A 12,686-nucleotide genomic window follows, 5' to 3' on the forward strand; every position below is an offset into this window, starting at 1 on the left:
ATGCTCAAACTAGTGCAAATGTGGATAAAATTACAGATCAGAGCAAAAATTAGGGAAAAAGGGGGTCTGGGATTTTTCAGGTTGGCTATAGGATTCCGGAAGTGTCTAATGCCACATGATTGCTGCAGCTTTAGGGGAGACATTCATGCCTCAAATAGAGCCCTGGCCAGGGTGGCTTTAATTGAATTTCTTGGGCTTTTTCTTTTAATAGGGGCGAATGAGGAAATTGGCCACCCAAGGCAAATTTTCGCTGTCCTCCCGTGAACGTGCGGATGAGAGAATCCCTTTCCTGTACCTGCTCTCCCCAGTTGAATGCCCGGGAGGCCCCGAGGGGCTCCCCACCCTAAAAGCAGCAACTGAGAAAGTGACTGAACCGGATCCCCCCTCCCGCCACCTCCTCTTTTCTTTTTCTTTCCCGTTTTCCCCTCCTCTTTCCTTCGGCCCCCTTCCCGGATTCTGGCAACCCCCTCCACAGTGCAGCCGGGCCGGGCCCCGGGATGGGCAGGCCGGCCCCAGGGGGCAGGGGGGCGGGATGATGGGGGAGCTGGCTGACTGTGCTGTCGGTGCCAGGCGGGGAGCATCTCGGGAGATGCCCAGGGCGGTTTTGGGAAGGTGGGAAGTGGAGGGTAGGAGCAGAGGGTCGGACTGGCCCGCCCCGCGACCGCCTAGGCTCTTCTTTTGTCTCTACCGCCCGGAGATAGCGTTCCCCCACCTCCCAGACATTCACTTCCCACTTGGGCGGCGCTTCTCTCGGGAACCGAGACACCCTGCGACTTTAAGAAGCCGAGGCCAGATCCGCAGAGGGAGGGGGCGGGGCGGGGGCTGCCCCCGGGGCGGGGAGCGCGGAGGCGCCTGGCGAGAGAAGCCGACTGGAGCGCGGCCACCGCTCAGAGTTGCCGTGACTCGGTCGGGTTCTCCGGCCAGAAGTCCCCATTGTTCCGGGAGCGATTATTTCACCTCCCCGGTGTCCGAGACTCCTCGACAGCAGTAGGGACGGAGAAGCGGCAGCCTGGGCAGCCTACCACGTTTGCTCCGTGCGGGCCCCAGTCTGCCCCCCGGGGTCACCGGAGCGCGCTCCAAGTCCAGTCCTTTCGCCCTCGCTTCTCGCCCCGAAGTTGTAATCCTCTGCCCAGCACCCCCGGCCCGCCTCTTGGGTCGGTTCTGCACCTTCTCCCACTCGGCACCCGACCCTCGGCCCGCATCTCCCTGCCGGGGACCCGACGCGACTGGGGACCCTCCCCAAAAAGGCCTCTCTCGGAGCGCTGCCACTCAGCCCGCAAACTGCCGGGACACTGCAGCTAGTGCGCTCTGGCCCCGGAGGACTAGTGGGAAAGCCGGAGCCGGAGCCGGAGCGGCCGAGGGAAGAAAGGTCTGTCTGGAGGCTGTCTGCGTTCTTGGCGTGAAGGCGCCGAGCTGCTACTCCAAGACCTGCCTGCACTTTCTTTTCCTGAAACACAGTCTCCCCGCCCCGCCCGGCCCCAGGCCCCAGGGCGGAATGTAACATCTTGTAATGTGGCAATCACTGCCAAAACCGTCCCCGCGAGGGGAACTCCCGCGGGGGAAGGGGGATCGGAGGGATGTGGGGCCTCTGCATCCGCCTTCACTGGTGTGTGTGGGGGCGGGGGTGGTGTGGGGTGGCTGCGGCGTGCCTGGCAGATCCTGGGTGGGGAGGGAAGGGAAAGGTCGGCCTGGGGGAGGCTTCCCTGGGGCTGCTTTGGGTGTTAGGATCCTGCTAGAGGCCTCCAGTCCCCGCAGGACCTAGTGCCCTAGCGCCAAGGCTGGGAGTAACGCTGCCCCCAGGATAGCGCCCCATCCTACAGCTTCTAGGATTCCTGGACCCCAAAGTTGAATTCGAAGGGAAGGGACCTATCTGTATTTTTGGAGGAGGAGAGGATCTGTAGCTTAATTCTCAAAGGAGTCTTCGACCCTAAACAGGTTAAAGCCACTGGTGGTCGCTGTTCCATGGAGGGAAAGAAGCGGGCTTGTGACTTTTGAGCGACTGCAGGGGACACCAGGAGTGAGGGAGTTGCACTCGAGTTTTACTGCCCGTAAGAACGACTTTTTGAGAGGGGACGGGGCGTCTTCCTCCCCGACATTGTTCTCTTGGGCGCAGGGGACCACTTCGGAGCTTCTCTTTCCACCCGCCTCTTCTGCCCCTTGTCTTCTACCACCGAACTGTTTGTAAACAAAGTTCCAGTCTTCCCCCGCTCTCTTCGCCTCCAGCAAACCTGATGTCTTCCAAATTCGCTTCATCAGTCTGGGATCGTTACACAGGGCGGATATTCACAATTTTCACAAGTGATCCTGAAAGGCGGCCTAGGGGAAGCCTCCTAAACGGTCCCACATTTGCAGCAGGGCTGGTGAGGCCTGGGATCCATTCTCTCTCTTTTCTGCCCTTCCCATCTCGGAGTCTCAGGGCCGGCAGAGGGAATTCGGCGCACCCGGAGGGGGGTCTGCGCCCAGCAAAGCACCGCGCTGGGGCGAGGTGGCTGTGGGCAGAGCGTGCACGGGGGTTGGGGGGAGAAGGGGACTGAAGGGGCCGGGGGCGCAGGAGCACCTGGGCGGCAGGCAGTTGGCCCTGGAGCTCAGTGCTCGCGCTCTGTCTGAGTTGGGAGAGCCCTGCCAGAGGGTGGAGCGGAGAGGACCGTGCACCCCTCACTCTTCGGCTTCCCTCCCCCTGCTTCCCAGCGCTTGTCATATCCTGTCTCTGGCCTGATATTTCACGCGAGCAATTGGAAGGAGATTACAATGGAGATTTATGTGTGTTCTGAGCACTGCTAGTTTCCCAGTGTAGAGAGCCGAGATCGCTGCTTCCCATTTCCATTTTTCATTCGCGCTTTGGGGAGCTCAGTAGAGCACGGGGGGAGCGTGTCTGCGCGGCGGCGGGCTGATCACAGGACTCCGCGTCTCCGGGCGGGCCGGGAGACTGTGAGAAAGGCTTGCCAGAGCGTCGCCCCCGGCGGGGCTGGAGCCGGCCCCCGCCTCCAGGAGCCAGGCTTTGTTTCCTCCCTCGCCCACTCCTCCCCCTTTTCTCCCCCTCATTTCTGGGACCTGGGCGCGTCCTTGCAAACCCTTCTCTTTGCCCCTCTCCTCGTCTGCGGAAACACCTCTTCCTCTGGCCCCTTCACCCTCCTGCTCTCGGCTTCGCAGGCTCCCTGGGGAAAGGCTCATCGTGGCCCAGACCGACCCCTCCGTCGCTGGGTGCCGGGTTAGGTGACTCCGGCGAGTCTGTGGGGCCTCAGCCCACCCCGGAGCTGAGGGCGCCCGCCCTCCCGGCTCCCAGGCTTGGCTCATGCCAAGGCCTGTTGCGTGATTCCAACTTGGGCTGACATTCCCTGCCCCGGGCGCTCCAGCGTAGGCCTCTTAATCATCTTGTCTGCTGCAGATCCTCGACACCAGCCAATTTACTGCCCGTCTCTCCCCGCTGGTTTCGGGAGGAGGGAGGGGAGTGCGCGCAAAGGAGGGGAGGGCACAGTTAACCTCAGGAGGAAGGCTGGCACCAGTTAGTGGCACTAAAAAAAAAAAAAAAAAAAAAAAAAACCCACAGAATTTGGAGCTGGGGTAGGGGTGGTGGACAGGGATGGGGGTCTGCCAGGCAGCGGTTGCTTAGGGAAACCCAGGATCACAGGTCAGTGGGCTTCAACCCAGGCCTCCCTAGCCTGGGAAAACAATGCAAAAAATGCAATGGGACACTAGATTGTGTAGCCTCCCTGCTTTTTCCAAAGCTGCAACTCTCTGGACCACACCATTGTAAACCAGACTCAGAGCAGGCCCAAAAGCAATCTGCCCAGAAAAGTCATGATTCTCCTCGGGATGATGCCACTGAGCCCAGAAAGTCACCTCCGCCCTGTGTCTGGTTTTGGCAGATAAGTTGAAGACACACAACACAGATGGCCTCATCCTAGAGGAGAGGAAGCCCGGACCTGGCAGGCGGGGCTCTGTGGCTGGTATCCAGCCCCTCTGCAGTAGCAGAGAGTCCCTTCAGAGGGCATGGCTGAGGTTCAAACCCCAGGTAAGAAGGGGCTCTCCCAGCCCCAGGATGCTGCTCTTCCACACAAGGTGAGGTTGAAAAGCCTCTGGGTAACTGTGGATTTCATACCCCTCTCTGGGGGCACTGTGATAAAACAGTAATACTAAATATTAAATAGATAAAAGTTAGTTGTTACCATGTGCCAGGCACTGTTACATTGTTGCCTCATTAAATGCTCACAACTCCAAGCTATAGCTGTTAATGTCTTACAGATCTGCAAACTGTAACACAGGATGGTTAAAATGGGTTCCCCAAGGTCACACAGTCAGTGATTGAAGCCAGGAAGCGTCCACCTGTGGGCCCTAGCACTTTCAGGGAAAGGGACTTTTAGTTCAGGCCTTCATTAACCACCAACCCCTGGCCTTTGTAGGGAATGTCAGAAAGTAGGGTCACCGCCAAAGTTGGAAGCTGGTTGTGTGGGGCCCAAGGTAGAAAGCAGAGCCCAATGGTGTGTGGACATTTTCGCCTCCAAGAGTATGAAGTGGAAAGATGCCACTCTCATAGCAGTGTATATAAGTCTGTGACTGTGTATACATGAGTGTGCATATGTGAGTTTCTCTATCAGTGTGTAAAGGTGTGAATCCGAGTGTGCATGAGTTCGTGTGTCAGTGTTGTGTGTAAAAGTGTGATGGAGTATGAGTGTGTGATGTGACGGTGTTAGAGTATGTGTCATTTTGTGTGCGCCTGAGAATATTTGAGCATGAGTGTGACTGTGAGAGTGTGTATCAGTATAGGTGAGTGTGTGTTAGTATAGATGGGCCTGTGACAGTGTGCTCAGTGTGTGATTGTGTGTTCGCGCGCGCGAGCACAGCCCCGTGCCTTTGGGGTCGCCTTGCATTCCAGAGCAGCCAACCGTGCCTCACGAGGGTGACTCACAGAGCTCTCAGTTCAGTCCCGAAATGCCGTGGGACAAACGGAGGGGAAGGTTCAAAGTAGGGGTCCGACCCTCAGGTTGCTCAGGTCCCTGATGGGAAGTCCCCCGCGGCGGCTCGGATGCCTTCCCTGGCCATCCAGGCGGGCGCGGGGGCGGTGGCGCCAGAGCCGGAGGGTCCGGGGAGGCGGAGGCTGGAGCCACTCGGCGCTGAGTGAGTCGACTCTCTGCCGGCTGGAGAACCACTCGCAGGGACTCGGGAGGGGGCGGGGCGTGAAACCCCCGGTGCGGCCCCACGCCCAGCGTGCCTGTCCTCTGCTTGCCGCACCTCGCGGTGTCGCAGCCTCGGAAAGATGGAAACGTAGCTCTCGGCCGGCTGGCTTTCCGGCCTGTGCAGTTGCTTGAGCTCTGAGCACATGAGTGACCGGACCCTGGCACCAAGAAAAAAGCGCACACATCCAATGAAAACAATAATTTATTTAAATAATCTCTTCATATTGTAAAATCAACATTAAGAGCATGTTGTTTTCGTAATAAATAACCCCAAAATACCTTTCATTTCAACAACAAAGACTTTAGAATACGATAAAACAAATCCAAATCAGTAGCTTAATTTAACTGAAATGTTTTTAAAGGAAAAAATAAAAAGGAGGGGTTGCCGAGGTCACTGCTAAACTGCAGTTTTCACAACTGGGGGTTTACAAAAAGTCTGAAAAGATGGGTATTTTTATACAAATAAATCAGTGGGAAAATACGCACAGACACCTTTATTTACAAACTCTGTGTCCAAGTCTAGGCTAATAATCCTGAATAGGTTTTAAAAAAGATAATTTAAACACATTTTTGCAGTGTTCACATATTAAAAAATCATTTTTTTTCAACATCAAAATGAGGTCATCCGCAAAGGCACCTAAACTTTTAAAAAAATAAAAATAAAAAAACTCCACTGGTGATGGATGAGGAGAGAGCTGAGGGAGCGCTCCTTGGGGAGCACGGTGGGGGAAGAGAAGGGATGGGGGCTCCGAGGGCTGGGAACTGCAGGGAGTAAAGTGGCCAAGGGTCAAGGGGCCACGTAGGGGAGGGCGGGCAGGCGGGACCGGGAGGTCAATAACTGCAGCGTCCGAGCTGAGCCCAGGGGCGGGCGAGGAGAAAGAAGCCTCAGAGCGCCCGGGAAGCCTCGCGCGCCTGGGAGGCGTCCATCTCCCGAGACCCAGCTCTCAGCCCGGGGCGAGGAAGGCGCCAGACAGGCTCACCCGGAAGGGAGGGAAGGCAAGTCAGAAGCGGGGCTCGAAACGGCCAAGACCTGGGGCTCAGGTCAGAAATGCGGCCTTTTAAGGAGGCCTTCGCCAAGTTGCTGTCCGGTTCCCCCGAGAGAGAGGCCCGCTTGGTGGCCCCGGGAGGGAGCAGGCCCTGGAACGGGCCACTGCAGGTCGCAGCCTCCAGGAGAGGTGGGTGGCGGAAGCGGGCCGGGAGGAGAGAACCCCGGCTCGGGGTAAGCACTGAGGATAACTGGTCTCTGCTCTCAGTCTCTGGCGAGTTCTCCCTGGGGTTAGAAAATCGTCCCCGCGCTCACCGGGGCGCCCCCGCCGCCGTGATGGTGGTGGTGGTGATGCGGCTGCGGGGTCTGAGTGGGGTGCAGCAGCGGCGCCGTGGCCTGCAGGTGTGAGGCGGATCCCGAGGCCTGGTGGTACCATGGGTAGTTGCCCAGAAAAGCCGAGGCCGCGCTGCTTGGGCTGGAGCCTGAGCTGCCGGCGCCGCTGCCGCCACTGCCCGGACCGCCGCCGCCCGCCATCCGCTGCGGCGCACCGAAGTCCCAGGAGGCCGGCGCCGAGATTGGCGGCGAAGCACAAGGTGGAGAAGCGCTGGCCCCAGGGTGCTGCTCCGAGGGAATCTCACCACTTTTCCACATCTTCTTGAACTTGGACCGGCGGTTCTGGAACCAGATTTTGACCTTTGAGGAAAAAGACCTGAGCATTAGTGGAAGAACCTAGTCTTGGGGCAGTAGGAGTTCGAAGAGGAGAAAAAAAAAGCAGAGAAAAACCGCCGGCTAGAGGTGGGCAGCTAGCGCCCTGGAAGCGGATCACGGGCGGCGGCCTTTGAGACTCTGAGGGTTCCTGCTCCCTGGGGAGGTACTTGCCAAAAGGCCAGGACTGCTGGTGTACGTGCACTGTGATGATGGTGACAGCGGGAGGGTGAGGAGGGCCAGTTATTTCACCAGCTTAATCAGTAGCGAGAGGTACGGGGTTTCTGTCCACCCGGTCCCTTTCCTTCCCTCCCACGCGGCGGCCCCTTGGGGGTTTTCAGCTTTGGGCCTAGAAGCTTACTTAGGGCCGCTCGAGGCGTAGGCCTGGAAATCCTTAAAAGTACTTAAAGTGAGCTTTTAAAAGCATTGTCCTGAACCCGCCTGCTTCCCAGCCATCTCAGGCCCGCGCTCTCCTCGCCCCCGCAGGGCGCGAGCCCCACCTGAGTCTGGGTGAGGCCCAGAGATGCCGCCAGCTCGGCTCGCTCCGGCAAGGCCAGGTATTGAGTCTTTTGGAAACGCCGCTGAAGAGCCGCCAGCTGGAAACTGGAGTAGATGGTGCGGGGTTTCCGGACTTTCTTTGGCTTCCCGTTCACTATCCGGATTTCAGGCTCAAGGTCCTCCTTCTCTGCAATGATACGGAATCGTGAGAACCGCGCAACCCAGGGGTCCTGGAGTTCCCGCGCTCCTAGAAGGCCCGGAGGGGGGACTTGGCTTGAGCCAGGAGGTGGGTGCACTGAACTGTGGCGCCACGGGCAGGCGCAACTTCGCAGCTTGCGGATCGGAGCCGCCACCGACCCCGGGAGCTGAACCCTCCAGGGAAGGGGGAGACAAGTGCACACCCAAGAGAAAGAAGCAGGTGGCAAGGAGATGCCCTTATGAGGCAGGCGGAGCACGCCCACTTGGCCCTTGCGGCCACCAGGTCCCACCAACGGAGAGAGGGAGGTAACCGGCGACCTGCGGCAGATTGGAGGCTGGGGAGGGTAAAGCGCACAAGCGGGCGGTGAGCAGGCAGCGTGAAAATCCAGGGCTTTAGACGGCCCCCCGCCCCGAACACGTTTACCCATCCATCCCATTAACTAGACCGACTCGACACTCTTGACTCCAGTGTTATGCATACCAGGCTCGTTGTTGGCTGGGGACGAACTGGTTCCATAGGGAGCGTAGGAGGTGTAGGCGGCGGTGTAGCCCAGGTCGTAGCTGCTCTTGGCGGAGTAAGGGACATTGTTGAGACCGCTGGCTTGGTACTGGTAGGAACCCATGTGCGCGAAGGGCGAGCCCCCGCCGCCGCCGCCGCCCGCTGGGTGCTGCTGGTTGGTGTAGTAGCTGCTGTCGGTGGCGGTGGACACCGGAAGGGTGGGCGACTCCTGGGGCTTGTGGAGGCTGCTGCTGCTGTTGTTGCCACCTGGGCCGGCGCCGCCGCCGCTCGGGGGCTGCTGGTGCTGGTGGTACGTGCTGGAGGCGGCGATCTGGGTCGAGTGCATATCAGCCACTAGACTGTCAAAGACTCCAGTCATCCTGGCCCGGGACGGGAAAGAGCAGAGGTGGCGGGCGTGCGGGGGAAGCCAGGCGCCTCCTCCGTCTCTCCCGGTCCCCTCCAGCAGCCAATGTAATTACGGGGGTGGTTGGGGGGAAACAAGAAAGGAGGCAACCGTCTAGGCGCCTCCTCCTCCGGGGAGGCGATCACTGTGCGCTGCTCGGGACAGCTGCTGGTCGCATCCTCTTTCGGCCTCTGGGCCCTCTCGGCTCCTTGCCCAGCGCGAGCGCGGGCTCGGGCGGGGGGCGGGCAGTGAAGGGGGCAGGGGTGGCTGGGCCGGGTCGGGGATCCGGGAGGCGGGAGCAGGTGAGCGGCCCTGAGCGGCTTTACGATTGTCTGCCAGGCGGGCTCCTGCAGTGTGGGCATTTAACACTCGTCACGTGAGCGCTGGCGACGTCACCTAGCAACAGCCAATCAGAAGCAAACGGCCGCGGAGCTCCAGGAACGCCCGGCCAGGGGGCGGGCGTCGCATGGTGGGCGCTGTGGCTGCGGCTGCGGCTGCGGCTGCAGCGGCCTCGGGTGCAAGCGGACTGCCGCTGAATGTGAGCAGCGAGGCAAGGGGTCGAGGTAGCGGGGAGTCAGGGTGGCCCGCAGCAGGAAGATAGAAGGCGTGGAGACAGACTGGCGTTTTGCCTCAGAGGAAGAAGTGGGGTCCCCCATCCCATTCAGTGTGCAAGTGCCAGTTCCAGTGATTCCTACTTTCATGTCCGAGGTCAGTTTTCAAACACATTAAAGTACATCGGTGCCCAGAGTCCAGCTAGCTCTATCTCCACTTTTCCTCGAAGTGTCTGGCACTTAACTCTTGTTAGCCACTCGGCACTTGACATAGTCAATTGATTTAATTATCCACAAACCACGTGTAATGCCCGCTTCCTAACCAATCCGCAGAGATATTAGGACAATTAATTAGATAATATTAAAACGGTTTTTCCTTGTTGCTTGAAAGAGAAGCTACATAAACTTAAAGGTATTATTGCTAATAGTATATTTGAAACCAGTTTCCTTGGTACTTTCCCGACACGCGAGGCTCTGAGTAATTACATATGTTTGATAAGTAAATGACACCCTGAAAGCCATCCCGAGGACTTCCTCCTTCGGGTGAGAAGGTTCACCAGTTGGCCTTGAAAATTCGATGCTGTTGCGGAAAAGGAAATAGGATAATAGGTGAGATTATAGATTTATCAAGTAGATACTGGATTTATCACTTCTCTGTAAATTTAAAACAAATATAAAAAGTTTTATCTGGTTTGTTGAATTTAATCCTGTTTTACAGTTTTGCATTTTGGGACCCTGTTCTACTCTGTCATTGCAATTTTTTCTTTTCATTCTCCTGTTTTTTAAAAAGTCGGGAAGGGCAACTTCCTCTGTCTCTATAACCTTGTAGTGGGAAACCTTGGCCCGACGGTGATGGACGGCAAGACTTGCTGGACTCCCATGTCCGAAAATCCTGCAGCAGCGCTTGCTTTGTGGCGCCACCTGGTGGGCAGTGTGCGAGGTTACCGGGGGCGGGGTAGACGGTCTAATCACGCCCAGGCGCCAGCCTCTGAAACCCCCCAAAAGAACAAAATAGTAATTAAAAGCCACAAAATTGTGCTAGTGCGCACCATCTGAAGCACCCTTTCCTAAAGACCTAACATGTCGCTGAACGAACTTGTTACAACAACTGTCTGATAGAAAACAAGTTGATACCTTCAAAAATATGATCTTTGGTCTTCTTCCCCAGAAAAAGCAAGTGTGTAATTAAAACTCCAGCATTCACGCAGAGGAATAATGAGATAGGTAATGCGCCTTCAAGTCTACCTGGATTTAGTTCCCAGCTTTTTTTTTGGTTAAGGAAGGCCCCTAGATGGAAAGAGCCAGCTTATGAGAAAAGGCTGGAGGTGGAGCTCACCCCCACCCACTTGCATTGCTATGCGGCTCTCTGCCTACTTTGTAGGCCTCAGCTGCAAAACTAACCTCTTGATACTGAAACATGATTGCCTTTTGGTGTTTTTTTGTTCGTTTGTTTTTGTTTTTTTGAGACGGAGTCTCACTTTGTCACCCAGGCTGGAGTGCAGTGGTGCAATCTTGGCTCACTGCAACCTCCACCTCCTGGGTTCAAGCGATTCTCCTGCCTCAGCCTCCTAAGTAGCTGGGATTACAGGCGCGCGCCACCACCCCGGGCTAATTTTCGTATATTTAGTAGAGACAGGGTTTCACTATGTTGATCAGGCTGGTCTCGAACTCCTGACCTCGTGATCCCCCCGCCTTTTGGTGTTTTGACTTCAAATTCCAACTCTTTCTTTCTGTCACCACGGTGGGGGCTGCTTTGACCTAATATAGAAAAAAATTCCCTGAAAAAGAGATTTAAAAAAATCCAACCTCCTGCCAGACGCGGTGGCTCACGCCTGTAATCCCAGCACTTTGGGAGGCCAAGGTGGGCAAATCACCTGAGATCAGGAGTTCGAGACCAGCCTGGCGAACATAATGAAACCCCATCTCTATTAAAAATACAAAAATTAGCCGTGCGTGCTGTTAGGCGCCTGTAATCCCAGCTTCTTGGGAGGCTGTGGCAGGAGAATCGCTTGAGCCTGGGAGGCAGAGGTTGCAGTGAGCCGAGATCATGCCATTGCACTGCAGCCTGGGTGACAGAGCGAGACTCCGTCTAAAAAACAAAACAAAACAAAACAAAACGACCATGTCTTTTTCTCTCTGTTCTTTGTTCCCACCCTAAATATGTTCTCCAGGCTTTTTCATGGTGGCAAATTTGTTGTATTTTATTTATTCAGTAACTTCCATTAATTAGCAGCCCAAAGTCTATATCAGCTGAGATCTGGAAAATGGTATCTTTCTGGAAGGAAATGACTGGAGCCCCACTTTATCTGGAAAACAAGGGATTGTGTACGTGGGAGAAAGAGGGGGCAAAGAAGAGACCAGAGGCAATGAGCAAGCAGGGAGAGTGTGAGGGAGGGGGAGAGGGAGGCGGAACCCACGACTGCATTTGGAGAATCAAGTAGAGACTTGAGGTATGAGTTCTGATAATTTGAACACAAATCTGGGTTTAGCCAAATTATCCGATTACTGCATCACAATGTCCAAACAGTTTGCTTACTTTGGTCTAAAGTCAGGGAAGCAGTGGCAAGGGAATTGACAGTTTTGTTTACAGTCAGAGTGACGCCCATCTCCTTAGTGATATGAGTGAAGGAGAGGCGTAATGGCCGGGCGCAGTGGCTCAAGCCTGTAATCCCAGCATTTTGGGAGGCCGAGATGAGCGGATCACGAGGTCAGGAGATCGAGACCATCCTGGCTAACACGGTGAAACCCCGTCTCTACTAAAAAATACAAAAAACTAGCCCGGCGAGGTGGCGGGCGCCTGTAGTCCCAGCTACTCCTCGGGAGGCTGAGGCAGGAGAATGGCGTAGACCCGGGAGGCAGAGCTTGCAGTGAGCTGAGATCGGGCCACTGCACTCCAGCCTGGGCGACAGAGCGAGACTCTGTCTCAAAAAAAAGGGGGGAGTCTTAAAACGAGTTTGGGGAAACACTGGTGCTTGAGGGCGGCCAGCTACCTCTTCTGCCCCAGGGCACCTTCTTTCCCCTTCTGCCTTTTCGGATTTCTCTGACTTTGGCATTCTTTTGCTCCGCAGGAACCTAGAAAATGGTGGGGGTAAATAAGGGGAGGGTGAAGTTTCTGCTCTGGCCTTGCGTGTCCCAATCCCATCGCTGAGACTTTCTTCTGCATTGGAACGCTTGTCCCAGGCTGTCGCCGCGCTGCGGCGTCTCCCCTCGTAGGAGACTAACGCCAACCCCTGCGCCAGGCAGGGATGGAATCATCATTCTCATTGTACAGAAGGACACTGAGGCTTGAAAACGGAAACGACTTCTTTTGAGTTGGGTCCCCCTCCCCCCTTGCCAGGCAGCAGCCTTTCTCTGTTGCCATAGCACAAATCACAAGGGTATTTATGTAGTAAGCCTTAGTTGAGCAGCTCCAGGTCTCCATAAGACGGCGAGCTGGAGACGACAGGTCTGCGCTTTGCTCTCAGCCCCTTGCCCCACCGCTAGCCTGGGGCAGGATTCCAGCCTTCGCCTAGCCCCGCGCTTTGCCTCTGCAGGGCTATCGGGTGTCCTCCGCTGCACAAAAAGCCAGCCCAGTTGGGTATTATTGGGGAGAGGATGCCTCCTGCCGGCAGGGAGCGGGGGTGGGCGCCCGGGTGCCCTCAGTGCGTGGCGGGGCCAGGCCCATTTTCACTCT

The 12,686-nt window shown here is 56.5% G+C and overlaps 1 protein-coding gene across 1 annotated transcript; it reads right to left on the reverse strand.

The window, feature by feature from the left end:
- Positions 1 to 5,363: 5,363 nt before the first annotated feature.
- Positions 5,364 to 8,796, reverse strand: DLX2 (distal-less homeobox 2). The gene is made up of 3 exons (XM_025405064.1): positions 8,042 to 8,796; positions 7,365 to 7,549; positions 5,364 to 6,852 (listed from the first exon to the last, which is right to left on the reverse strand). The coding sequence occupies exons 1-3, from the start codon at positions 8,436 to 8,438 to the stop codon at positions 6,451 to 6,453; spliced, it is 984 nt and encodes a 327-aa protein (XP_025260849.1). The 5' UTR covers positions 8,439 to 8,796; the 3' UTR covers positions 5,364 to 6,450.
- Positions 8,797 to 12,686: the final 3,890 nt, after the last annotated feature.

Source organism: Theropithecus gelada, chromosome 12 (assembly GCF_003255815.1).
Source record: "Theropithecus gelada isolate Dixy chromosome 12, Tgel_1.0, whole genome shotgun sequence".
Taxonomy (NCBI): domain Eukaryota; kingdom Metazoa; phylum Chordata; class Mammalia; order Primates; family Cercopithecidae; genus Theropithecus; species Theropithecus gelada.